Consider the following 27765-nt stretch of genomic DNA (forward strand, 5'->3'; position numbering starts at 1 on the left):
ATGATAAGATTTTCTTCTTTTTTTTTCTCTTAAATTGTATTTTATTGGGGGGGGGGTACAAGGGCACAGGGCAGATACAAAGAGATGGAAAATATTCATGATGTGAAAGACACAAAGGATAAATAAAAAAAATCTAAGGTCTGGAGAAAGACACAAAATAACTATCAGGAATTTTATCATTGTATCTCTATAAAACATATATAAAATAAATTCATTTGAAAGCAACTATTATTAGGGTACACCAAAGATTTACCATTTTAAGTTTGTATAAGAAAAGTTTTAAAAAGAAAACCAAAAAGAAAAGGTGACAACAGGACTTCTAGGTAAGATCGTACCCTAGAAGCCAAGCCAAAATCAGTACCCTGATTACTGTATAAGAAATAAAGAGAACAGTAATATATTATTCTATCATCTACTTCTCCAGTCTCTGAACTGATCTGATCAAGGGCCGACAAACATCTTCAACCTTTAGAACTTCAACCATGAACTTTCTCTATCATCAGACTGAATTTGATGCTGCAACTGAAACCAAGAAGTTGTTGCTGCCATAGCAACATTTTATTACAGGCAAACTAGGCTAAAAGATTCTAACAGGAAATATACAAAAGTGGTGCTGGTAGAGATTTCATAAGAGGGGTTCTCAGAAGCTGCTGCCAGGGTCACCATCAGTGACCCAATTGGAAAAACCAAAGTTCTCAGAGCTAAACATAAGCTATAAACAGTGCCATGGGCATTGAACAGACACCAGCTGCTCCAACTCTGTGAGAAGGCAACAATGGCCTAAAGAGTGGAGACTGCCTAGGCTAGCCAAAGCACACTAAACAGAAAACTCCATACACACGCAAGGTGAGAGAGATTCCACAAGAGAACAGGACCCTAAAAATCAACAGAGTACAGGCCAGACAATGGCCAGGGAGATAAAACATTTCTTCTATGGCCCACCTTCTCTACAACTATTCATTATCTTTAAAAATACAGCAGGGAGCCCAGTACGGTGGTATAATACAGCATTAAGGAGGCAGAGGCAGGTAGATCTGTTTAATTTAAGGCCAGCCTAGGATACAGGAACAAGTTCCATGACACCCTGGGGCTATGTTAAAAATTCCCAGACTCAAAAAGAAAAAAAAAAAGACAAGACAAAAAGGGCAGTAGAACAGGGCTTTATACATGTTTGTTACTATTTACTCTCGCTATTAATTTTTCTTCCTTTCTCTTTTCAGCATCCATCCCTCCTCATGTTATATTTCCTAAAGCCAAGAAGCTTACCTACTTAGCCCAAAATGCCCACATACTCACCCCATTTTTTAAAACTGAATCAACTGTTCACACTGTTAGGCATGTCTACCCTCCTCTATGTCCATTAACAATACTTACCACCAGTCTAACTGGACTGCCTACCTCTTTTCTTTTCCATTCTACTCATAATGTTAGTATACACAGTACCTCTGGGTCCCTTTATCCCTAACTGATACTTAAATATGCTTCTTGATTATTAGAGTTGGTTAATCAAGAGTTGGCTGTTCCTACAGACAGTACTCAACGCAGAGAGGCAAAGTGGAGATAGAGCCCAGTGCCTAGAAAACCAGTCTACAAGCAAAGGCAATCACCAAAACTATACTACAGCATAGAGCCTCCTGAACACTGCAAACTCATTCACTGGCAGAAAAACCTGAATTAAAAGAACAAAAACAACAGCAAATCTTAATTAACAATCTAATCTCAGAAGTGAAGATCTCAGAGCAAAACACAAGTAACATGGAGCACCACGACAATGTGTTTCCTCCAAAAATTATCAATCCCATATTAATGACCCCTGACTAAAACGACTTAGATAAAATTCCAGATGCAGAATTCAAAACAATGTTTATGGATATGGTAAAACAACTCAAAGACTTGAATATTTTCCAGAAAAACACAAACAGCTACATGAAATAAATAAGTCAATATAAGACATAAAAATAGAATTTAATAAAGAGATAGAAAAATTGAGGACAACCCAAGTCAAAATAATAATAAAAATGAAAAACATAATGGGTCACACAAGAACTTCAGTGAAAAGCCTCACCAACAAAATAGATCATGTGAAGATAGATTTATCAGGTTAAGAAGACAAAATATAGGAATTAGACAAAGTCAATGACTTTTTTTAAAAAATGTATGAATCCACATGCAAAGGTTCTGGAAAACTTGGCAAACATGCACACTATTGGAATGCACGAGAAGGAGAATTAAATAGTAATGGTATAACAATATTTTAAATAAGTTATAGGAGAAAATGTCACAAATCTGGGTGGGAAAGACCATCCAGACACAAGAACAACACAGAAAACCAAACAGAAAAGACCAGAAAATAAAACACTGTGTCATGTTATAATTTAAATACTGTATGTACAGAACAAGGGAAGTATATACACAGCTACGAAAAAGGTCAAATGACATCCTAGGCAAGGCCATCAGAGTAACTGGTGACTTTTCAATCCCAACCAGAAAATCAGGAAGGGCTTATACTGATTTGTTTAAAAGCCTGAAAAAATACAATTGCAAACCTCTCCTAATACACAGAACATTCCACTCAAACATCAAAGAATACATAGTCTTCTCAGCACACCACTGAACTTCTCTAAAACAGATCACATTTTAAGACACAAAGTAAGTCTCTACAAATACGGGATAATTCAAACTATATCCTATATTCTGCCATATGAGATAAAGCTAGGCATCTCTTAAGAGAAAGTATATAAACTCATGAAGTTTAGTCAGTAAGCTATTGAATGATGAACAGGTCATTGCAAAAATCAAGGATACAAAACCTTCCTAAGACAAAATGAAAATGAAAACATAACACAGCCAAATCTAAGGGGTAGGATAAAATCAGTTCTATATTTACAGCTCTAAAGGCCCATTACACTAAAAAAGAATCAGAGATATCTCAATAAACATCCTGATGATGAACCTTAAGGCACTGGAAAATAACAAATTAATACGCAAACTAGTATAAAAAAATAACCATGCTAATGCAGAAAATAATGAAACAATGAAGCAAAGAGTTTGGCTTTTTTTTTTTTAGAAGATAAATAAAATTGGCAAGTCCTTAGCCAAATTAACCAAATGAAAGAGGTAAGATCAACTGACAAAATTAAAGATGAAAAGAGCAACATTACAACAAACATTGAGACATTCAGAGAATAAGGGCATACTTTAAAATTTTACAGTCTCCTAAAGTGGGAAATCTAAAAGAAATAGATGAATTTCAAGGTGCATATAGTCTACCAAAGTCAAGAAGTAGTAAATACATTAAATGGATCTATAACAACCAATAAAACAGAAGGAGTCACTAAAACAATCCCAATAAGAAAAAGTCAATGGCCTGAATGAAGTTTTGCAGACTTACATCAAACATCAAAGAAGAGCACACATAAATAATTAGTCCATAAAACAGAAAGGAATACTTTCAAACCCCCTTTTAAAAAGTCAATATTACCCTGACAATAAAACCAAATAAACAAAAGAGAAAGGACAAGACCAAGTCATTTCTTAAAATTATCTGTAAAGTATTTTCTTCATAGAGCAAAATAAAAAATATAACTCCATAAACATTTTCGGGGAAACAATAATAATAAAAGCAATGGATTTTTTAAGTATAATTAGCAAGAATTGCTTAAGTATTTTAAGAAATACTAGAACAAGTATTTGGTCTTAAAGAGAAAAATTTAAAAATAAAATAATCTTACAACAGAAAATGCTAGAAACAAGAAAGAGCAAAATTTACTGAACAGCAGAGTTAAAAAAATTTACTTTTAATATAGTTATTAAAAAAACAGGATGCAGCCATTTGTAGTTACTTGCAGGGCCATTTATCATGTAGAACTGTGACTCCTGCACTGTGGTTCCTTTGCCATGTAGTCTGCTGGCATTTTCATTTTAACCTTTTCTTTTCCGTTTTCTTTCTTTCTTTCTTTCCCTCCCTCCCTCCTTTTTCTTTTCTTTTCTTTTCTTTTCTTTCAAGACAGGATCTCACTACATAGCCTTGGCTGGTCTGGAGCTCACTCTGTAGACCAGCCTGACCTCAAACTCATTGAGACTTGCCTGCTTCAGCTTCCCAAGAGCTGACATTGAAGGTGTTCACCACCTCACAAGGCTTTCTACTCTTCTCTTCAAATGCCAGTTAAAGCCTGGACATGCATTCCTCAACACTATGAACTTCTTTTCACTTTTCCTGAAGCTGCTCCCCACACTTGCCACTTGTCCTCCATTGCTGACCCAGCTAGTTTTCTCAGATACTAAATTTAAAAGGGAGTATATTTCTCTCTTCTTTTCTTCTCCCCACTCCTAGCAGGCACCAAGACTTACAGCTTGCCTGCTCTGTTGTTTGTCTCTCAAACTCTAGTAAAAAATTTCTTCAAATTTTCTCACTCCAAAAAATTAACAATATTAACAATTTTGATATCATTTAGAAGTAGGTTTCATTTTTGAATTTTTCATCTTAAACCTGTCATCTTTGTGTGTGTTTGAGGGGTGGTGCTCAAGCAGAGCAAGTGTACTTAGGCCAATCTGGGTCTGTCTCGTTGGGATTACAAATGTACCCATATTTTTAAACCTGGGTTTAGAGATTAATTAACCTCAGATCCCTCATGCTATATGACAAGCATTTTACTGTCTGAACCATCTTGCCATCCCTTTATTCTCATTTTTAGCATATGGCTACAATGTCCAGAATTTAAAAAGTGAATGAAAAAAGTATATTTTCACAGTTCATGAAATCTCATGGAAAATGATGAAAAGTTAACTAAAACCACAGTAAGAAACTACCAACAGTAAGGTGCAGAACTCTAAGGAATACTTCTCAAAAGAGAAGTGGGTATTGCAGAAGAAAGTATTTGTAAGAAAAAATCTGGAACAAATAAATAATGTACTTAATATTATCTGAGACTTAATAACTGACTTGATTGATACAGTGTAACTGCTTACTGGATTTTAGTCTTCAGGAGAGAAATAACACAGTTTGGTTTGCCTGTGTAATTAAAACTGATAACCAAGAAATTTTAGCTCTGTTTTTTCAACTTTTCTTCATGCAAGTTAACAATAAGATAGCTAATTAAAAAGAACTTTTATTATAAATGTTTTTATACATAAGACACTAATAATTACCATTTTAAATACTTATTTCTTTAAATTATGGGCTTCCACAAAGTCAAGTGTCCACATTTTTCAAATCAATACACCCATGTAAAGAGCACTCACTTACTCTCAGATTCCAATTATTGTATACTTAAAGTATAGGTAACTGGGCTGGGGATAGGGCTCATAGAACACTAGCTTAGCTTGACTAATCACCAGGACAGCTTAAAAAAAAAGTCTAGGAAAGAGATCAGGTAGTAGGGAGGAACTAAGAGGAAAGTAGCTTAAATTGAGGAAATTCAATTTGCTTTGATTTGTGTTGTTTGTCTATTTCCTGGTTAAGAGTAAAAAGCTAAAAAGAAAGGCTATATGTCTATATTCAAGCTATTCAGGAAGCTAAGGCAACAGGAGACCTTGAGCAGGGAATTTCAAGGCCAGCCTAGGCTACTAGTAATACATATAAATAAATGCACACATTCATAGACAGAAGAGATAACAATATTTATGATGCAAAAAAATCAACCTGATATACAACTTGAGATGTATTAATTTATCTTTATAAACTATGTAACATCAGCTGCATATTTCTCATTACATCAAAATTTTTCCTTACCTGGATCCAATAAAATGCTTTCTTTCCCCAGACTTTTCTTCTCAAGGTTATTCAAAATGAAATCTTCTTGAAAAACATGAAGCAACTGGGTTTTTCTGCCATGCTGAGATAAATAAATACCAATATAAATTGACATATATGTCATTTACCTAATCCTAAAGAGCAGAAAAATAATACTTACAAGCTTGGTAATGGGATCTAATGCAATAATGCAGCCTGGCCTGGCGGTTGACTGCTGACTGACAATGTTAAACACTTCACCAACGTATTTCTGTTAAAAAAAAAATTTCCTTTAGTAAACAAATTCAAAAGTAACTAAAAACAAATGTGAAATATTTCAACCACAATAAAGATAAATACAAAGTCAAGTAGATTTAACATATTTTCTTGTAGCATGAATTCTAGTTGGTCTTAATAATAAAAACTCAGAGTCAGATATTAGGAGGTAAAAGCTGAAGGATCAGAGAAGCAGTGCAGCCAGTCACTAGAGAGACCTTTACCTCTCCAAAATACTCAGACTGAAAGGGTGAACCTGTCCTCAGACTGCATCTCCAAACAGCATCTGTCACCACCAAATCTCAGGCTGCAATGAGTTCCTGTCTATCTGGCCTTATATTCCTCTCTCCACCCAGCCATATCACTCCTATATCCATTTCCCTAGTGCTGGTATATTCCACCACTCCCTAACTTCTAGTGGCTTAGCTCTGCACTCTGATCTTGAGGCAAGCTTTATTTGTTAAAATACAAACAAAATATCACTAGTTTCTCTCAACCATAAACATTATAGGATTTTACCTTAGTAGAAATTACACAGAAATGAGTAGAATTACAGCTCAATAGGTATAGAGGGGTTAAAAAAGGCAACACTAGGCAACAAAATATTTTATACCAAACAAAGTGAAAGACTGCTTTCAACTTTCTGGATATACTCTAAGTAATGCTTTAAAAATATCAATCTTTCAGAGTAACATGTTTGTTTTGTTGTTATGCTGAGAATAAAACCCAAGGCCCTGTGCATGTTTAACATACTATCTTTCACCGAGCTACAGCCCTTATCTAAGATTATTATTAGCCATCATAAGGATATTTTCTTTTTGATAAATACTCCACTTAAATTTCAAGGTAGTGTGTGTGTGTGTGTGTGTGTGTGTGTGTGTGTGTGTTACTGGGACCAAGAATAGAACTCAGGGCCTTACTTAAACTAAACCAAGTGGTCTACCAACCAACTCAAAGGAGTTAAACCATTAATTTTAAGGTACTTACAATGTAGACCATATTAGCTAATGATGTAAGTTAGCATCTTGTTTCTATAGGCTGATTTAAAAAAAAAAGAATTAAATTTTTAAAAATTATGTGTTATGTATGTATGGGTATGCGCGTGTGATTGCAGGTATCTGCAGAGGACCAGCAATGTTGAATACCCTGGAGCTAGACCTTCAAGTGATTGTGATGTTGCAAGTACTGGGAACTAAACTAGGGTCCTCAGAAGAGCAACAAGTGCTATTAGTTGCTGATTCACCTCTCCAGTTCCTTTTCCCACCATTCCAATTTTTTTGTTGTTATAACTGTTGAGTGTGTGTGTGTGTGTGTGTGTGTGTGTGTGTATATATATATATATATATATATATATATATATATATATATGCAAAAGGTGAGGGGGAGACAAGAGGAGAGACAAAGTGACAGAGAGACAATGAGTGAGAGCCAACACTCATGTGCCACAGTATCTCTAAGGAGGTAGGAAGGCAACCTTGGGTGTTAGGCCTTGTCGTCCACCTTATTGTAAACCATACTAATTGGTTAGCAGGTTTCTTACAGACGTATGCACTACAGTGCCCAGCTTTGTGTGGTTTCTGGGTCAGGCTTGTGTAGTAAACACTCTGCCCACTGAGTAAAATCCTTAGTCCAAATATGCTGACCTATTGAGCCACTTACATCCTTACATACTGTGAAATTCAGTGTTCATCTTATTTCTCACATATTTAACCTTTCAATAGCATTTGATCCTAGTGATCCTATGAATAATTCATTGAGCTTCTATAAAATACCATATAAAACATATTTTAATAATACAATGAACTACTTAATACTTCTATCATTTACTTTTTCTAACTATATTCCCTTCTTCTACAATTACATCTACCTCTGCAACTTTAAATTTGTCAGTACTCCTTAATATTGTTATGTTTTTGTTCTGTTTTGAAATGGGGGTTTCTCTACATAGTCCTGGCTGTTCAGGAACTTACTATATAGACCAGATTGGCTAGGAATTCACAGAGGTCCACCTTTCTCTCCCTCCCAAGAAAGGCATGTGCCACCACACCTGGCCTCAGCTGCTTATTTTATATGTTCAGTCCATACATTCTTCCAAAATCCAAAAGGTAACTTTATTGGATTGCTTGGATGACAAACAGGCATCTCAAAACAAGTATGTCAAAAGAGGAATCTTAAATCCCCCAATTCTTCCAAACCTTCTAGCTGTACATTCTTCCTTATTTCAACCATAGCAATGCTACTTTACATCTAAAATCCTGTCCAATCCTAACTACATACCTTCAAAATACATTTAAAATCAAGCTATTTTTAAGCATTTCTAACATTAACCCTCATAACCATTCTTGGCTCCATATCATTCTCCTAGACTAGGGTTATAACTTTTTAAATTGGTCTCTCTTATTCTACTTTTTTCTTTTCTTTTCTTTTTTTTGAGACAGGGTTTCTCTGTAGCTTTGGAGTCATTCTACTTTTTTCACACATAGTGGCATCACAGTTGTCATAGTGACCTATTTAAAAAACCTACATAAAATAATTTTCACATGGGCATAACTTGCAATGGTTTCTTGCTGTGAAATATTCCTTTACACTGTGAAGATATGTCACTGTGATTGCCTTAACAAAAAGCTAAATAGCCAAAACCTAGGCAGGAATTTGGGGGAAGAGAGAATGCTGGGAAAAGATGAAGATGCCAGTGAGACACAGAGGAAGCAACATGGGCATTACAAATTAATGGGAACCCAGTCATGTTAATAACAAACAAAAAAAATTAAAAGATTTAAAAGATATGGGTTAATTTAAGTTATAAGAGTTAGTTAGAAACAAGCCCAAACCATTCATAACCAAATGAAGTCTCTGTGTGGTTATTCGGGAGCTAGATGGTGGGACAGAGAAAGACTCACTATAGTTTTTATGTCATTAGGCAGAAGTCCAAGTTACTGAGATAAAGTATGAGGCCCTCAGAGGATCTGAGCAGGTTACCTTTCTGTTTTAATTTCTGACTACTCTATATTACTTTAATCCACAATGATTTCCTTAGTGTGCTCTTACATAACCAACATATTTTGGCTGCAGGGTCCATGAACAGGTCAACTTTCCTTTTGGATCACGCTTCCTGTAGACAGATGTCTAGATCACTCTACTCCTCTAAATCTTTATAAAGTTTTTCCATACACAGTAACTTAAGGGACACTCCCTACATCCTTTGCAACATTGTTTCTCTCCACAGAACTCGTTAATGAATGCATTTTTATTTAGTTCCCTTCAGCCAGCTATATCTTGCTTCACTACAATGAACTTTGTGGTATCAGCTTGATTTTCACAGCTAAATTCTCAGCAGGTAAAACAATATCTAATAAACAAAAGGCCCTCAATAAATATCTTTCTTTACTAAATAATGTGTATGTATATATACATATACTTTGCAAAACACTGTGTTTTGTAAAATTATACTGTAAAAAGAACTTAGCATCAAGCAGACTAGAATAAACCAAGGGCTCTACTACTTTACAACATTAAAACAACTAGTAACTGTTAGTTCCTTAAGCCAGAATCTCCTAAGCAGGAAGCTTAGGCACAGCCTGAAGGCTACCTCAGGAGGTATTTAAAAACACCAAATAAACATGATATGCTATCAAATGCTTACAATTGGAACACATAGGAATCGGAAGTAGGGTCTCTTCCACAGTGAATGGCATCCAAAAACTTGCCTGAGTTGCAACCAAGCTGTGGCCATTTTCTTTTCATGTTTAACACTGAAATTCCACTTTAACTAAACAGAAACCAAAAACTTCTACTACAAAAGGTAGTCCCTATTTATTTCTGAGCAAAGAAACACACAGATAGACTTTCTTTTCTTTTTTGTCAGAGGGAGGGGCTGGGATTTGAACTAATGGACCACAGCATGTTAACATTGTACTCAAACCAGAGCTAAATATCAAACCTAAAATGATGAAAGGGCTTAACTTAAAAACACTACATAAGTGAATGTGAAAAAAAATATTAAAAAAAGAAAACACTTATCTGTCATGAATTATAGGTCACAGTTCTAGCACACGCCAAGAAAGTATAGATTAAGTATCTAAAAACATCATAAAACTAGTACTTACAGAAATTTCAGGGTTGGAAAGCTCATATAAAAGTTTCTTGGCATCAATAACTGCTTCATATAACCTCAGATACTGTCCATCACTAGCTACAAAGCATGCACTAGGAGAGTTGCAGTATGCACCTAGAAAGTATTTATAAACATTTAAAATTTAACTTTTGAGCAAGAGTGCCTGAAAATAAAATTACTAAAATAAAATCATAGTATGCTTACCTAGACAGTAACTGGGTATAAGAGTAGGGAGCCATGCCACATTGGAAAAGGCAGAAACATGAAGAGAATTAATCCGGGCCAGCTCAGATACTCCTCCAGAAAAGGATAATGGCCCAACTGGATCAACCCTCCAAAGAATAAGCTCACTATATATTGCATTGGGATCTTGAAATGCCATATCAACATTGTTTTTATTTTGCTGAGTCAAGGAACAGTCTTCAGTATTTACAGTGTCATGAGCATGCTTTTGGTTACCCACATTTGGTGTCCTTAATGCATTATGATGTGAAGTTGTCAGTAGTAATGGTAATACTGAGTGGCAAGCTAAATCATTAAGATGAAAACGGTGACCACAATATCTGGATTTGTGAGAAATACTAAGAACTGTAGAAAAAGCAGATTCCTCAGCAAAACTAACCAGCCACTGATTCAAAGATCCATCAGCATGCTTTGAAATCATCATAACATTAGGAGTAAAAATACTTAATTTTAAACTGTTCGATGATTTACTGTGACCAGATGAGATAAGCATTGATGTGGAACGAGTGAGGCCAGAAGGTTTCTGTTTTCCATGTTGAATAGCCAAGTCAACATTCTTTGTACAGGCATACATAACTATGCTCTTACAGAGAGAGTTTGCATCACCTGTGGGGAAAGCTACAGGTATTCTGGAAACAAAGGACACCTAGAATTAAGAAAGTAAACATTAGAAAATATAATTACATAAAAACATATCACAAAAAGTTTTCACACAAAAAAAGAAGTAACTCATCATAGACGATTAACAAACAATACCTGTACTTGACGAAACATACCAGGCTGGTACTCATCCAGCCAATCTACATGCCAAACTAGTAAAGAACCATCCATGGGATGAATACTGAAAAGCATGTCTGCATTTTTACTCCATTCAGACAGAAGCACTTCAATCTGATGATCGATGGCAGCTGACGATATTGGTGTAATACTTGAGTTTGTTAACATTTTATCTTCACCCAAATCCTTTTTCTCATGATTTATTTTTAAATCATCAACATCATCATCCATTTCTAAAAGCAAAAGAGCTCATGAACCAAGTAAATACAATAAATTTATCACTACAAATTAAGACAGAATTTTCTAAATAAATCCAAAGCGAGAAGCCATATTTTCTATATTAACAAGAAATAAGGCAACAAAGTAAACCTAGTTATCAGGCAGCTTCCAGGGCTGTTAACATATACAAACATGGATTTCTTTTTTTTATATTTATTTATTATGTATATAATATTTTGTCTACATGTGTGTCTGCCTGCAGGCCAGAAGAGGGCTCCAGACCTCATTACAGATGGTTGTGAGCCACCATGTGGTTGCTGGGAATTGAACTCAGGACCTTTGGAAGAGCAGGCAATGCTCTTAACCACTGAGCCATCTCTCCAGCCCCAAACATGGATTTCTTTACTTCTTTCAAAATCCAAGCTCTAGGCCCTCTCCTCAACTCCTGGATTAGGAATATGGAGAATTATTTTAAAGAGGCAATTAAAACCTTTTATCAGATTGAAATGAAAAATAAGCAAAGACTTATAAATTATAAATAAGTTTGAAAATGAGACCACATAGGGCTCTGTGATTGTTTCTTGTCAATGCAATCAGAGTGGAAGTGGTATGTGTCAATGCTGAGCCAAGGCAGAGAAACAGTCTATCATCACCCTGCCTTTTTTTCCTTCTCCACTTTCAATGGTAGGATGAACAAAGGGGGTCTAAGACCCTAAATACAATGCTGTGTGGTGTTATTGGTACAGTGTTAAGCATAATTGCCATCTTCCTACATACAGTGTTTCTCAATGCTCATGTATATATAGATCAACTATATATGAACTGCAGATTCAGGTTGTGTAGCATATGAGACTATGTATTTGATGTCATGATTCTGCAAATAGTTCATAAAGCAACAAAGACTTAGTGGCTGATAAATCCAAAAGAACAGAAAGCTCTGAAAATAAGTGACATGAGCAAGAGCATCCACACAAAGTTATTAAATGAACTAATCCACATTTACACTAAGTCAGAACAATCTTGAAGATTATCTTACAATATGTAATTTTATCCTTATATGAAAAATATTTATGGCTGAAAATATAAAATTTCATCCTTCTTAAATCTTTACCTTCATCAGATTTTATATCTGCCTGAATAGAATCTTCTACACTGGCCTCAGATGAAGGCTGTTCAAAACTTTTTCTAAGTTGCTGTAAGAAGACTTCCATGGACAATGTAAAATGCAGCTCTTTATTGTTTAACCAGTGTACCACAAAAGGTCCACACTTCTCTTCATTTTCACTTAAACTTAAAGATGTAATAGATGGAAGAAGTGGAATGTCTATAAAGAAAAAATCACAAAATTTAAATTTTGAACAACTGTAACAGAATAACATTTACACGTTCTATTTTCATTACGGACATAATACTTACCATTTATTTGAGAAACATTTAACTACTTTTAAATTTAACTTAAGAGTTATTTTTTTATAGTCAGAAATTGGAAACAGCCTAGATGGCCATCAGCTGACAAAGGGATAATGAAAAATGTGGTATATTTACACAAAAGAATATTATTCAACTGTTTAATAAAAAGGTAAATTTGCAGGTAAATGTATAAAGCTGGAAAATCATTCTGAGTGATATAATCCACTCCACAAAGGGCAAATACTACACGTTTTCTCTAATAAGTGGATGTTAACTTTTAACTTTTTGATACGTGTGCTAAATTCAAATAACCAGTTGTTAGGAACTACTAAGGGACCGGGGGACGGGGAGGACTTTTTTCATGATAAAAGATCTTTAAAAATCAATTGAATACTCTGTTCGATTTATCTGTAGTTAATATAGAAGTGAAAACAATACTATTTGATAAATGATACATGAAAGAATCATTCCCTTCATTCTATCACCAGAGGCAAGTTCTAATACCTCCAATGCAAGAGCTCCTGGTTATACCTATACATCCATTAACATAATCATTTTAATTATATATTTACTTATATTTATTTGGTTACAGACTTCAAGAGAGAAGGATGACAGCTGTGTTCAGTGCTGCTTTCCCTCCAATTCCTAAAATTATCTCCAGGTTTGACAATGGTATAGAGTAAGCTACTAAATGCCCTGAACAGCTGAATTAATTACCAATCTCATTATTCCTGGGTAGAGTCAGGGACTGAAAGGGTACTTTTCTCCAAGAAGTTATGAAAAAAGTTTTTCATTTTTGGTTTACACCAATCCAGACGAGAATACAAAACCTTTTGTATTACATTGTCAATTGACATTAAGCATTGCTGTTGTCATAAGAGATAATATTGCTGACTTTTACCAAAATATTAAGAAAGTTTAAGCATTTTTGCATCAACAGCACACTCAAAGAACATGTTATTTTTTATAACAAACTTTCATGAAGATATAAGGACTAGAAATATAAGAGAACATGTTACAAACTCCTCTTTTATGGCTATAGGTAAAAAACAGTAGGAAACTCAATCTAAGCAGTGCAGTGGTGGCACACGCCTTTTAACCTTAGCATTTAGGAGTCAGAGGCAGGCCTCTGTGAGTTTGAGCCCAGCCTGGCCTACAGAGATTGCTTCAGGATAGCCAGAGCTGCTGAACAGAGAAACCCAGTCTCAAAAACCAAAGAGGAAACTGGGCGGTGGTGGTGCATGCCTTTAATCCCAGCACTCAGGAGGCAGAAGAAGGTAGATATCTGTGAGTTCGAGGCCAGCCTAGTCTATGACAGCCAGTTCCAGAAAAGCCAGAGCTACACAGAGAAACCCTTTGTCAAAAAACCAAACAAAAACAAAAAACCCAGAGAGAGATAGAAGAGGGGAGAGAAGAGGAAATAAGACTAGACCTGTATTTTCAAAAACATAGCATCTAGGAACATTAATCCAACAAATCAAATCTACAAAGAATTCTCCATATAGCCCACACTAACAGGAATATTATGCTTTGACATGCTCTATGTTTTTGGCTTAGTCTATTTTCTATTGCTATGAATAGAAAACATAACCAAGACATCTTTTATAAGAGAAAGCATTTTAACTGGGGTCTTGCTTAGTTTCAGAGGTTAGAACATTATCATTATTACAGGGAGCATGGTAGCATGTAGGCAGGCAGATTGGAACTGGAGAAGTAGCTGAGAGTTCTACATCCTGTTCTGTAGAGAAAGTCTGGGATGGCAAGACCTTTTCAAACCTTAAAGTCTACCTCCAGTGACACATTTCCTCCAACAGTGACACACCTAATCCTTCCAATCCTTTCAAACAGTGCCTTCCCTGGTGCTGAAACATTCCAATATGACACTGTGGAGCCATTCTTATTCACAGCACCAGTTTTCTGAAGGACGATTAATAAAAACTTAGGGTAAAAAATTGGGGTTCAACCTAAAGATCCCAAAAATAAAACAGCCAGCCACTGGCTCTTACCTCGACTTTGGTCTGAAATGGTGATCCTGCATCCTGGAATCTCTGAAAGAAACTGCATCTGAGAGTTGCCCCCCACCACCACACCCCCTCCCCGTTTGTTATTCTCTCTAGAGCTGGAATTAAAATGTGCAACACTAGGATTAAAGGCATACATCACCTGATTTCTACGACAACTAGTGTAGCTACTGGGATTAAAGGTGTGTGTCATTGTGGTTACTGGGATTAAAGGTGTATGTTACCATAACCGGTCTGTAAGGCTGACCAGTGGGACTGTTTTACATTCACATCTTCAGGCAGACTTTACTTATTAAAATACAATTGAAACACCACTACATTTCCCCTTTTTGTCTAAAAAAAAGGGCTATAAATAATATAAGAAAACTATATGCAATAAGTACTGTGACTATATAATATATACAGGCAATAAATACATGAGCAATGTCTAGTCCATTTGTATTTGACAAATTCAGAAGAAACATTTCATTATCTGTCTTCTCTTGGTGAGTCCAAAGTCTTATACCTAATTTATTTTTTATTATAACTTGCTTTCTGTGTCTGGTAAACTCTAACTAATGCTATCTAATCTTTAACTCCCTCACAGACCAAAGACGGAAATAATACTAAATAAGGAAACAGGAAATGCAAGCAAGTGACTTCCAAAAAATGTGAGTAATGACAGAAATAGCTGACTGCTTGAATGGCCATCCAAAATTCCTCTGCATCGTTCAGGCACCCATATTTGGCTACAGTTCTAGCATATTTGATAGACTATGAAGCAGGATATTTTGTGTCCTGCTTATCTAATTATGATAGCATAAAGTCAGTAGGTGAGGCAGGGGCATTTTCTTGCCTAGTGGCTTACTTCTGCCACAGAGAAAGTAAATTCATGTGGAGTTTTACCGATGTCCATTATCTTCTCTGAACTATATTGGTGCTGCCAGGAGCAAATGACTCATTGTCATAAAAAAGAACAACTTAGGTTATTAAAACATCTTAAATGCCATATCCTATAGATCTCTGAAGTGTTTGAAGATGACATATCTATCTAAATTACATCTTTGTCTGACCTTGAAAACACACCTAATGTTACTACAAGATTGATTATACTAGGTGATTAACTACTAACTATATTTCTTAATTATCCTAAACAGTTGATAATAATAATTTTCAAGGACTAGGAATTTAATTACATTGTTAAATGAGCTGAAATTTGTTAAATGAGCTTGAACAAGATTAGAAATGTATGTAAAATTATTTTAACAAAATTAATCAAGCATGTATCAATATACAAAATTTGTGTACAAGATACAAAAGTAAAACCAATGTAAAACATTTAAAACTAATGTTGCTTTTAAAAAGTATAGAATGAGCCAAGTAGTGGTGGCACATGCTTTTAATCCCAGCACTCAGGAGGCAGAGACAGGTGGATCTCTGTGAATTCAAGGCCAGCCTGGAATATAGAGTGAGTTCAAGGATAAGCACCAAAGCTACTTAGCGAAACCCTTTCTTAGAGGAAAAAAAAAAAAAACAAGAAAAAAAAGCATAGAATGTATGGGCTCCAGTTGTTGGTGTGTCACACTCAATGCAAAGAAGAATACAAGTAGTTTTCTTTATAAAGTTAATTTTATTGTTTCTGGGAAAATTGCTATTAATCTCTCCTAAAAAATTAGCACAAACTCTTTGCCAGGGTTCACTGTCTTCCCATAATTTAATTTCATCAGTATTAAAAGGAACTATAAACTCTGCTGGGTCTATTCCTACTAGTTGACAAAGTCTCAATTTTTCTTTTATAAATAATTCAGAGACCTTTTCCACATAAGTTTGTAATTTTTTTACTTGGTTTAGATAGTAAAAGATCCATTCTAATTTAATATTTGCCCTCTGCATTGAAATTCCTTTTGGGGAAATTCTGGAAGGCAATATGACTAGAATACAATTAAGATTTGGATTCTCCCAATCTACATGTGCCTCCTGTGATATCTCTTCAACCACAGTTAATTCTTTCTCAGCTTCAGCTGTCAATTCACCATTTTAGGTTTTGTTTAAATGAATTATTAGGTCAGGTGTTATGCCACCAGCGGATTTTAGACTGGAAATGTCTCCAGATAATTGTTGAAAGTCATTAAGAGTTTACAACCATTCTTTCCTAATTTGTGCCTTTTGTGTTCTAATTTTCTATAAACCTATTATAACCTAGATAATTGACAGAATCTCCTCTTTGTACTTTTTTTGAGGGGCTTCGTATTTTTTCACGAACAATTTGTAATCCACATTTACTCAAAAAATTTTACTTTTTCAAACATTCTTTCTAAAGTATCTAGATTTGAATCAGATAGCAAAATGTCATCCATGTAATGGTAAATTATAGATTTAGGAAACTGTTTATATATTATTTACAATGCCTGAATTACAAAGTATTGGCATAGGGTGGGGCTATTAAGCATTCCCTGTGGGAGGTCAGCTCATTGATCTCTCCAAGCAGACTGAGGAATATTAAAATTAGGCATGAAAACAAATTTTTCTCTATCCTTTCCTTGTAAAGATATAGTGAAAAAAAACCAATCTTTTAAATCAATAACTTTAAGAGGCCATCCTTTAGGTAATAGGGAAGGCAAAAGAATTCCAGACTGTAGAGGGTCAATAGGTTGAATTACCTTGGTGACAGCTCTTAGATCTGTCACTATTCTCCATTTACCAGATTTCTTTTGAACAACAAATACAGGAGAATTCCAAGGGCTGGTTGATTCTTTAATATGGTGAGCATCTAGCTGCTCCTGTACCAGCTGTTCTAAAATCTGCAGTTTCTCTTCTGTTAAAGACCATTGATTAACTCATATTGGTTCCTCAGTTAACCATTTCAAAGGTAGGGCCTTTGGTACCTCTAAAGGTTTGCTAGTTGTTTTGTGTTCTTGTACAGCTTGAATGGCTGGTGACCGTTTTTAATAATACTTTATAATATCCTTCCCAGAAATATGCATTTCTGTGACTGCAGGCATGTTAATCTTGGTATTCCATTGCTGCAGCAGGTTATGACCCCACAAATTCACTGTGTTATTAGCCACATATGGCCTCAGCCTTCCTCTCTGTCATTCTGGCCCTATGCATTCAATCCATCTTGTGCTTTGTTTCACTTGAGACAGGGTTCCAATTCCCAGGAATTGAACACCTGCCTCTTGAAAAGGCCAATTTGGATGCCAAGATTCTGGAATAATAATAGTCACATCTGCACCCATATTCAGTAATCCCTCAATTACAATGCTATTTATTCGCATTCTTAACTTTGGTCATTGATCATTTATAGAAGTCTGCCAAAATACATGTGTCCTATTTCTTATTGGAATTTTTGATTCATCCTCCACATTTAATCCACTATCCAGAACAATATGATTCTTTTTTTTTTTTTTTTTACAGCAGGCACTGAATTTTTTGATTTTCCTGGTGAGACATGTCCTCCACAGTGACTGGGAATGACTGGACCACATTTTACCCGGGGGCCTCCAGAAGCCCCCTGTAAGGAGTTTCCCAATTGTACAAGGCTACCTTGTCTTTTGTCAATCAACATTCATTGGTCCAATGTCAACCTTTGCCACATCTACATAATCCAGAAGGTTGAGACCATTTTTTTTTTTTATTTCCCAGAAGAGACATCATTCCTAGGAATGCCTTGACTCCAATCTCTACTCAGATGTCCTATTCTACCACAATTAAAACATTTGGTATTTTAATGTCTCCTCATACCACTGGAAGTTGCTTCTCAGATCCAAGCCTCATAATCATCAAATGTCTCAACATTCATTGTGTGCAGGATCCATTCATCCACTGGTGCTGATCTAACCTTTAAAGGTCCAAGTATCCTTTTGCATTCTAAGTTTGCATTTTCAAAATTCAGAGATTCAATAAGTACTTGTCTAGTTTCTGGGTCTGTTACTCCTTCTGGGTCTGTACAGCCTTAGTTAAATGCTTGTAAAAAAATCACTAAAAGGTTCTCTTTGGCCTTGTTTAAGGTTCAATTCTTTTTCCTGATTCTTGAATCCTGTCTCAAGCCTTTAAAGCTGCTGTGTGGCATAGGGACAAGATGTGGTCATCATAAAGATCATATTTCTGTGAATCAGCATAAGTATCTTCGCCAAGAATTTGATCTTGAAGCCTCAAATCCTTTTATTTTTTCCCTGGTGTTTTAAAATTTTTGCTTCTTTTCTCCAATAGCATTTTTAAAGTAGTTGTGACCTGTCTTCCAGGACCAATGAAAGTGATTGAAGCCAGTCATGTAGCCTTATTGCTTGAAGCAATAAGTTTCACCATCTCCCTAACAAATAGTGAATGTAAGCCTCAAAATACCACTGCTTGCTTAATTTCCTTTAGATCATTCATACCATAGGTTGCCATTTATAGCCTTTGAATCCTTTTGGGTATTTAGTAATGGATGGTTTGTCAGAGGAGATTACAGGGTGGGTAGCTAGAATCCTTGGTAAGTCATCTCTGATTCTGACACATACTGGTGAGGCTAAATCCTATCCTTGTAGCTCCAGCCCACGCTCATCAGTTGCGATAATTTCTTCACTCGTTTCAAATATTTTTACCACTGTCTTTTGTAAAGACTGAATCTCTTGACCTGTGAATTTTTCTAATGATTTCATCGACTCAAATAACCTCTGGTTCTCAATCTGCACGTATGATTCCAAGGTATGAAAATTTTCCATTAATGATAACTTCTCATCCTTGGTTATTATTTGGATGGCTTGTAGAGTGCTTTCCTAGAGAGATATTTTATCTGCTAAGCTATATAACTTTTTAACTGATTTTGATTGTCAAATTCAACAGTATGAATTCTTTCAGATAAATTTTCAGCATCCTTTGACATGGATTGAATTTTTTTTCTGTCAAATTAATGTTATCCTTTTCAATGGTATTAATTTTTTCAGGTAACTTTTGATTTTCAATGGTATAAACCCTGTCAGCTAGCTGTTCATTATTAGTCCATAAAGACTGTATCATTTCTAAAAGTGCCTCAGTCTTAGCTCTGTTATCAAACCATTTTTATAAAGATATAATACGAAAAATGAAGCTAAGTCCCAATATTAGAAAAACAGATGCATAAGAAAAACCATATAAGACTTGCAGAATATCATCTATAATATAAGCAAAAGTTATTAAATTCCTGGATGGTGATACAGTCTGCCATCATAACTTTCAAATTTATTGAAATTTATTAGGAGATTTCAGCAAATTTTTATCTGGGAAAACAAACCAGAAGTTGAGCAAGTTGCCATGTGGCAAGGAAAGCAGAGGGGGTAGCGGGAAGTGAGTGCAAATTGGGTAAAACCACTTAGTAGGTGAAATCAAGTCAGGCAGGCAGGGATGGGAGACCTTAGGCTGTGGACTTTCTGAGCTGGTCCTGGTAGGCATGGAGTCGGAATCCACATGAATTTGTACCCCAAAACTTTGGGTACCAATGAAGCATGATTAATAAAAACTCAGAGTCAGAAATTGGGGTTCAAACTGAAGATCCCAAAAGTAAAACAGCCAGCCACTGGCTCTTTCTTCAACCTCAGTCTGAAATGGCGATCCTGACTCCTGGAATCCCAGTAGTAAACTGTGTCTGAGAGCTGTCTTCCCTCCATCTTGTATTCCGCTCTGGTGTTGGAATTAAAGGCATGCACCACACGATTTCCATACTGGGATGAAAAGTATGTCATTGTGGCTACTGCAATTAAAGGTGTAGGTTACCATCACCTGGTGTGTAAGGCTGACTAGTGGGACTGTTTCACTCTCAGATCTTCAGGCAGTCTTTATTTATTAAAATACAATTGAAATGCCACTACAATTTCTCTTGGTGATTTACAATCTAAAGAAAGTTTTAATTGTCTTTATTGAAAGCATGTCAAAGAGATGCCATACTTGAACTGAGAGTTTTTATATCAATAATTTCTTAGGCTTTTTTCATTAATATGAGAAATCAAGTTTTCTTTAATTCTTGTAATATTGCTGATTTTTTAATTTATTTCATTTTTTGAGGTAATGCAATCAAACCAAGGACCTCATTCATATCATTGAGTATCTAATACTGTTCCTCACTCAACAGGGGCCTTCAAAATTATGTCACTGACCTTATAGGTAATTGTATTTATAAACAGTCAATAAATGTATTTGATAAAGGTGGTCATTCCAAAACTGAAGTAATATTTTAATGAAGATAAATATACTGATATTGATATTTTCTTGGCTTGCGGATACTTTTACAACTAGGAGTACTGTCAACCAAATAAATGCCATGATCAAAAGTAATTTTTAATCCTACGAAAAGTACCTCTATGCTTTGACTTAGCAGAGCTCATTCTGGTGGGAAAAATTCTATTCAAGTAATTAACTGATAATGTGATTGCTAAATTTCCTTGAAAAGTACAATACTGCTATTTCTAGCTCCATGGAAATTGGTTATGTTTAACTGATGCTTAAGAATATTCTATAGTCTGATCTCCAAAATATACAATGAACTCAAGACATTGGACACCAAAAGAATACATAATCCAGTAAAAAAAAAAATGAAGTACAGATCTAAATAGAGGAATCTAAAACGGTTGAAAGGCACTTAAGGAAATGTTCAAGATCCTTAGTCATCAGAGAAATACAAATCAAAACAACTCTGAGATTCCATCTTACAAAAGAATGATCAAGATCAAAAACACTGATGACAACTTATGCTGGAGAGGTTACAGGGAAAAGGGAACACTTCTGTATTGCTGGTGGGAATGTAAGCTGGTACAACCCCTTTGGATATTAGTGTGGCGATCCCTCAGAAAACTAGAAAACAACCTTCCTCGAGACCCAGTAATACCACTTTTGGGTATATAACCAAAAGATACTCAATCGTGCCACAAGGACATGTGCTCAACTATGTTTATAGCAGCTTTGTTTGTCATAGCCAGAACCTAGAAACAACCTAAATGCCCCTCGACCGAAGAATGGATAAGGAAAATGTGGTACATTTACACAATAGAGCACTACACAGCAGAAAAATATAAAGACAGCTTGAATTTTGCAGGAAAATGGATGGAGCTAGAAAACATTATTTTGAGTGAGGTAACACAGACACAGAAAGACAATTATCAGATGTACTCACTCATGGGTGATTTTTAAAGATAAAGCAAAGAAAGCAGCTTACAAAACACAATCCCAGAAAACAGACAACAATGAGAACACTGAGAGACTTACATAGATCTAATCTACATGGGAAGTAGGAAGTAGAAAAAGACAAGATGGGAACCCTGGGGGAAGACTGAAGGGAGGAGGGGGGAAAAAAGGAGGAGAACAGAGAAAAATGTAGAGCTCAATAAATATCAATTAAAAAAATAATATTCTATACTATCAAAGCCATACTTGGTTATATGATGAGACTGTATCTAAAAAGACAGGGAAAAGGGAGAGGGGCCAAATTCTATAAGATATATAAAAAAAACTGTAGTTTCATTCTAGGGAAATGGACTAAAGTAAAAAGTCATTTACTGTCCTCCTTCTATAAAGGTGGTATTAATTATGTGCAAATATTACCTTTCATTTTATTAAAAAAATATTTTGACATACTACTTCAAGTCCCTCAGCTGTGGCTCCTGATTTTCATATTCACAGAAAATATTTAATCAAAAAAAAAACAAAAAAAAAAAGAAAATATTTAGTCAAGTGGTAAATAATTAAATTCATAGGTAGATTGAGATTATGTGGCTTTGCTAGTCTAATAATTCATATTTCACTACCGAGTCAATTACCTGTGGCTGGATTGATGCTGGCTGCAATATGAAAGTGACAAAGTGCATTAGGATGTAGAGGTGTGTTCCTGTGGACATGGTGAGGATCCTGCTGATGAGGCAGATAGCCAGTATGTGCTACAAGAGCAAGTGATCTCCTCCGACCTCTACGGAAAGGTTTCAGATTTACCTGTATAAATTAAAACAAAGTAAAATGACTGCCACATTATGACTGTCAGAATGGCATATATGTTATTTTATGTAAATTCATATGTAAAAAAACCTCTTTGCACACAAATTTGAATGTTGAAGAATACGTATCTGACCTACTCTTTTCACATTTGTTTTTCAACATCTAAAATCAACTTCCAGAACTTAAAAGTAAAAAAAAATAAAAACCAACCAGCCAATTAACAAAACACTCCAAAAACTAATAGGGTGGGCATAATGGTAGACACCTAAATCTTAACACCTAGGAGAGAAGCAGGAAGACCTCTGACTGAGTTCTAGGCTAGCCTGGTCTATAGTGAGCCTGCCAATGCTATAGAATGAGACCTTGTCTCCGAAAGTAAAACAAAATACAACCAAGATGTTGTCTGTGTACAGATTTCTCCACAGCTTACTCTCTGTAATTACAAAGTAGTGAATGTTATTACCATCATGTACAAGGTTATCTGGTTTGTATCTGATCTTGTGTGGTATCCAGCTTAAACACTGCTATTTTAGTATTTTATAACATAAAATAGTTCACGTAGAACCTAAGGCTATCTAGCTAGTAAGATGCAAAGTAGAGCAAAGATTCCTAGTCTAATACTTTATAATGTACTTATTACACAAAGCCATTCTATTGTTTAATATACAATACAGTTTAATTAGATTCTGAGCCATTAAAAAATAGTTGTTCAGCTGGGCATCATGGTGCATGCTTTTAATCCCAAGTACTCTTGAGGAGGAGGCAGGCGGATTCTGAGGCTTTGAGTCTATCCTGGTCTAAACAATGAGTTCCAAGACAGCCAAATCTACATATTGAGACCCTGTCTCAAAATATCAAAAGAAAAAAAAAGTTGCTCTGTGGTAATTTAAATGTAAATAGCCTCCATAAGCTTACTGGGGCCTATATAAGGATCAAGATGTGGGACTCTCAGTTCCTTCTTCAGCACAATGCCTGCCCATACACAGTCATGTCCCACCACGATGATAATGAACGAAACCTCTCAAAACAGTAAGCCACCCCAACTAAATGTTTTCCTTTATATGAGTTACCATGATCACGGTGCTACTTCACAGCAATAGAAACCCTAACTAGGACATGTCCAATACCCATACAAATTAAAAAAAAAATTTTTCTAGACACTTTATGCTTTAATACTAAGAAAACAGTGCCGGGTGGTGGTGGCACATGCCTTCAATCCCAGCACTGGGGATGTAGAAGCAGGCAAATTGCTGTGAGTTTGAGACCAGCCTGATATACAAGAACTAGTTCCTGGATAGGCTCCAAAGATAGAGAGAAACCCTGTGTGGGGGAGAGCGGGCGGGGGGGGGCAGTAAAAAGCTAGGTGTGTTAATGGACACTTTTAATCCCAGAATTTGGGAGACAGAGGCAGGCAGATCTCTGAGTTCCAAGTCAGTCTTGTCTACAGAGGGAGTTTCAAGACAGCCAGGGTTACACAGAGAAAACATTTGGGAGAAGAGGAAAAAAAGAAAGGAAATGAAAAGGAAAGGGGAAAAAAATCACTAAGAGTCAATATTTTTATTCCATTTTCAATCAGAAATAGACTCACACTATAATCCCAGAACACTGAGACAGGATGACTGGCATGAGACTGATAGCATCCTGGAACTACAGTGTAAAACTTCATATCCAAAGAGCAAAATGTGTTCTATATTCAATTAGCCCAAACATCAAACATTGACTTTTACTGTCAATGCTTGTAAAATGAACACTCGTGCTCTGGTGGGTCTGAAAATAACAAAGGGTACAGCAGAATACAGTGAACAAATCTACCATGAACGCTAAGAGAAAATAAAATTTATAATCAAATCTTTGCATGCTCAGACTTTACATTCGTTAAGTCAACTGTTACTATCATTTTGGTTTAGTTAAACTAAGATTAATCACATAATTAAAGACCATTTATGTGTTATAAAAAATATTTAAGAGTCCAGGCAGTGGTGGTGCATGCCTTTAATCTCAGCACTCAGGAGGCAGAGGCAGGTGGATCTCTGGGAGTTCCAGGCCAGTCTGGTTTACAAGAGCTAGTTCCAGGACAGCTAGGACTGTTACACAGAGAAACCCTGTCTCGAAAAACAAAACCAAACAAAAACCAAAAAACAACTTAAGTGTATTTTCTTAAGAAGATAAAAGGAACATTGCTGATAATTGATTTCCTAAGGTATACTACTTCTTATATTACTATATAGCTGAAAGAAAAAATATTAAAGATTTTAAAATCTGTAGAAACACACAAAATAATGAAAACACTTACTTCTAGAGCGCTTTGAACTCGGTCTTTACTGGAAGCATTTCTCTTGAAGTTATTTGTTAAATTAATTGGTTCACACCAGTGGTTGTAATCACCGCCATATAGCAAGCAGTCATTTGGTAAAAATGTTTCTACCCAAAGACGACATACATTATCTTTACAGCAAGTCAACAGTACATTACATACAGAAGCCCTGAGGAATAAAAATATTTTAGAGACAATACTAATTACATAACAATGCATCATAAACATTCTGCAGTGTTTCTATACATACTTAAACACATAACCAAGTAAAAGCCAGAGATATGCTCAACAGTTAGGTGGCTGCTCCTGTCGTGAACCACGGTTTGATTTCTAGCACTAATTAAGTCCAGTTAACTCCAGTTCCAGGGAATCCAACACCCTCTTCTAGCCTCCATCCATATGTATAAAATCTTAAAAAAAAAAATGAGTCAGGCAGTGGTGGCATATACCTTTAATCCCAGCACTCAGGAGGCAGAGGCAGGAGGATCTGAGAGTTCAAGACCTGCCTGGTCTACAGAGTGAGTTCCAGGGCAAGTTCCACATAGAAACCGTGTCTCTTAAAAACAAAACAAAACAAACAAAAAAAACCCAAAACGTTTCCTATTTATTCAGTGAATGACCATTATTTTAACTATTTCATAATGCTCAAGTTTTACTTTCTGCAAAGCACAAAGTCATTAAGAAGCTGATGTAACCATACAGTATCCTCATCCTCTTCCTGCCTGCCTAAGTCCAAAGCAGTGATGTGCAAGAAAATTCATGACAGACTTGCACAAACCAAATCCATCCTCGGTAATTCTGAACTTTTGGTTATTTTCTCTTATGGCAGTCTCAAAATAAAAGCATATATAGTCATTATCACAAAGAAATCTCCTATCAGAGAGTTTAGCAAATGAAAGTAAAAGAGGGGCTGAGAGTGGGCAGCAAACCAAGAACAAAAGGGAAAAAAGCTAAGGGGGGCGAAATCAAATATTCTACAGTAATCACCTTATCATCCATCTTTATATGATTAAAGACAAGTAGCACAAAAGAAAAATGCAGCAAAAACCATGTTTGCCATGATTACCTTGTCAACCTGAACTTCCCTAATCCATTTTCTCACCTTTCTCCCTGTCGGACACTCTCACCCATCTTTCTTTCTATTCTTTTGCATTCCTCTTCTTCATGACTTCTCCATTCTTCCCTTTCTCTGTCCTCTGACATCACTCTCAGCCTCTCTAGGCCACATTTTCTTTTCTTCTTCCCTGTCTTACCCCTTACCTCCCTCTTTATTTCTTCCTGGACTTCTTGCTTCTCATACCTTATAACCAAAATGCATCCATTCCTTTCCATTTCCTTTCTTCTCTCCCTTGCCTATACCTAAATCCTCTATCTTATGTGTTCATATATATAAACCATAGTAATGAAACTAAAAAATAAGCAAATATATCAAGAAGAAAATAAATCAAAAGACAATACCAAAAGTCAAAGGTTCAAGAGACAATACCAAAAGTTCAAGGTTCATATTGTCAATAAGTAACTAGCAGAGTAGAAACATCTACAAAGGAAGAGTAGAAAGTAGTAACTTTAGGGTGAGCTAGATGGCAATCAGATGAAGTGAAAGAATTTAAGAGAAACAAAACAAGTCAGAAAGGTCACAAATCAAACACAGGTGAGAGTAATGATCTTAGTGTGTGTACAGCTTCAACTGACTTCTCAAGATATCTAGTCAATATAAAAAACTGGCAGATAATCCTCAAGATAGCTAGTCAATATCTAGATTATATAAACAACTGGTTAGGATTGGGGTTAGGTTAAGGTGTGTATACATATATATACATATACATACATACATACATATATATGATATAGAAATTATATACACATTTCTTTGGTAGGGTCTCCCTTGCTTCTTTCTTAGTTGCAGTGTCCTCTAAGTACCTCATGAAATTGGTTGGAGCTCTCCTTCCTCATTTCTTTTACATTTGTTATATCCTTGATGGCCTATCACAGTGGCTCTCAACCTCCTAATGCTGAAACCCTTTAATACAGTTCCTCATGTTGTATTAACCACAAACCATAAAATTATTTTCGTTGCTACATCATTACTACAATTTTGCTACTATTATGAATCATAATATAAATATAATGTAAATATTTGTGTTTTCCTATGGTCCTGGGTGTCCTCTGTAAAAGGGCCATTCAACCCTGACACATAGGCTGAGAACCACTGGTCTAACATTGATACAAAGCTGACACATCACATAAAATCAGCAGCAAACAATGTCTAACCTCACAGAAAGCTCTTCAACATCTGATTTATACTGATGAAATCAGAAGCTAAGATGGTTCTGCAACCTGTTATCTTCAACCAATGTTTGGAGGTTCCTGCAGGGTATCACCAAACCTCCCAACCTGCTCTATAGTCATCACTTTTTAAATAGTGAAGTATACGTTCACTACACAAGCATGTCTACTGTTCTTTCTCAATCCAACAGTCTCTTTGTGTTCAACTTTGCCACATTAAAAAGAGAAAAAGAGAGACTATAACATAATAAAATGATCCACAGGCAGAGATGGGAGAGTAACTAAAAATGCTTCATTGTTATTTGCAGGTGCCCCTAAAAGTCTGCTTCAGCCTTCACTGTGATGACTCTGTCAAAACTTAAGTAAGCTCAGTTAGTCCTTAGAAAATTCAGTGATTCATAAGCCTATTTAGTATTTTCATGGTTGTAGCATCAACAGATGATAATTTCCATTT

At 35.6% G+C, this 27765-nt stretch overlaps 1 protein-coding gene across 4 annotated transcripts in view; it reads right to left on the minus strand.

Annotated features, from left to right (window-relative positions):
* Dmxl1 (Dmx like 1) overlaps window positions 1–27765 on the minus strand; it is a 143357-nt gene that overhangs the window by 91212 nt on the left and 24380 nt on the right. For all 4 annotated transcript variants that reach the window (XM_041659694.1, XM_041659693.1, XM_041659692.1 and 1 more), the window contains exons 8-15: window positions 25005–25194; window positions 22540–22708; window positions 12472–12684; window positions 11121–11374; window positions 10326–11010; window positions 10114–10235; window positions 5913–6002; window positions 5732–5834 (exon numbers count right to left, since the gene is read on the minus strand). In XM_041659694.1, the coding sequence (XP_041515628.1) occupies window positions 5732–5834; window positions 5913–6002; window positions 10114–10235; window positions 10326–11010; window positions 11121–11374; window positions 12472–12684; window positions 22540–22708; window positions 25005–25194 (1826 nt within the window). The remainder of the gene's footprint in view (window positions 1–5731; window positions 5835–5912; window positions 6003–10113; window positions 10236–10325; window positions 11011–11120; window positions 11375–12471; window positions 12685–22539; window positions 22709–25004; window positions 25195–27765) is intronic.

The sequence above is a fragment of the Microtus oregoni genome, unplaced genomic scaffold (assembly GCF_018167655.1).
Source record: "Microtus oregoni isolate MIOR12 unplaced genomic scaffold, Mior012 000011F_ref0000422, whole genome shotgun sequence".
Classification (NCBI taxonomy): Eukaryota; Metazoa; Chordata; class Mammalia; order Rodentia; family Cricetidae; genus Microtus; species Microtus oregoni.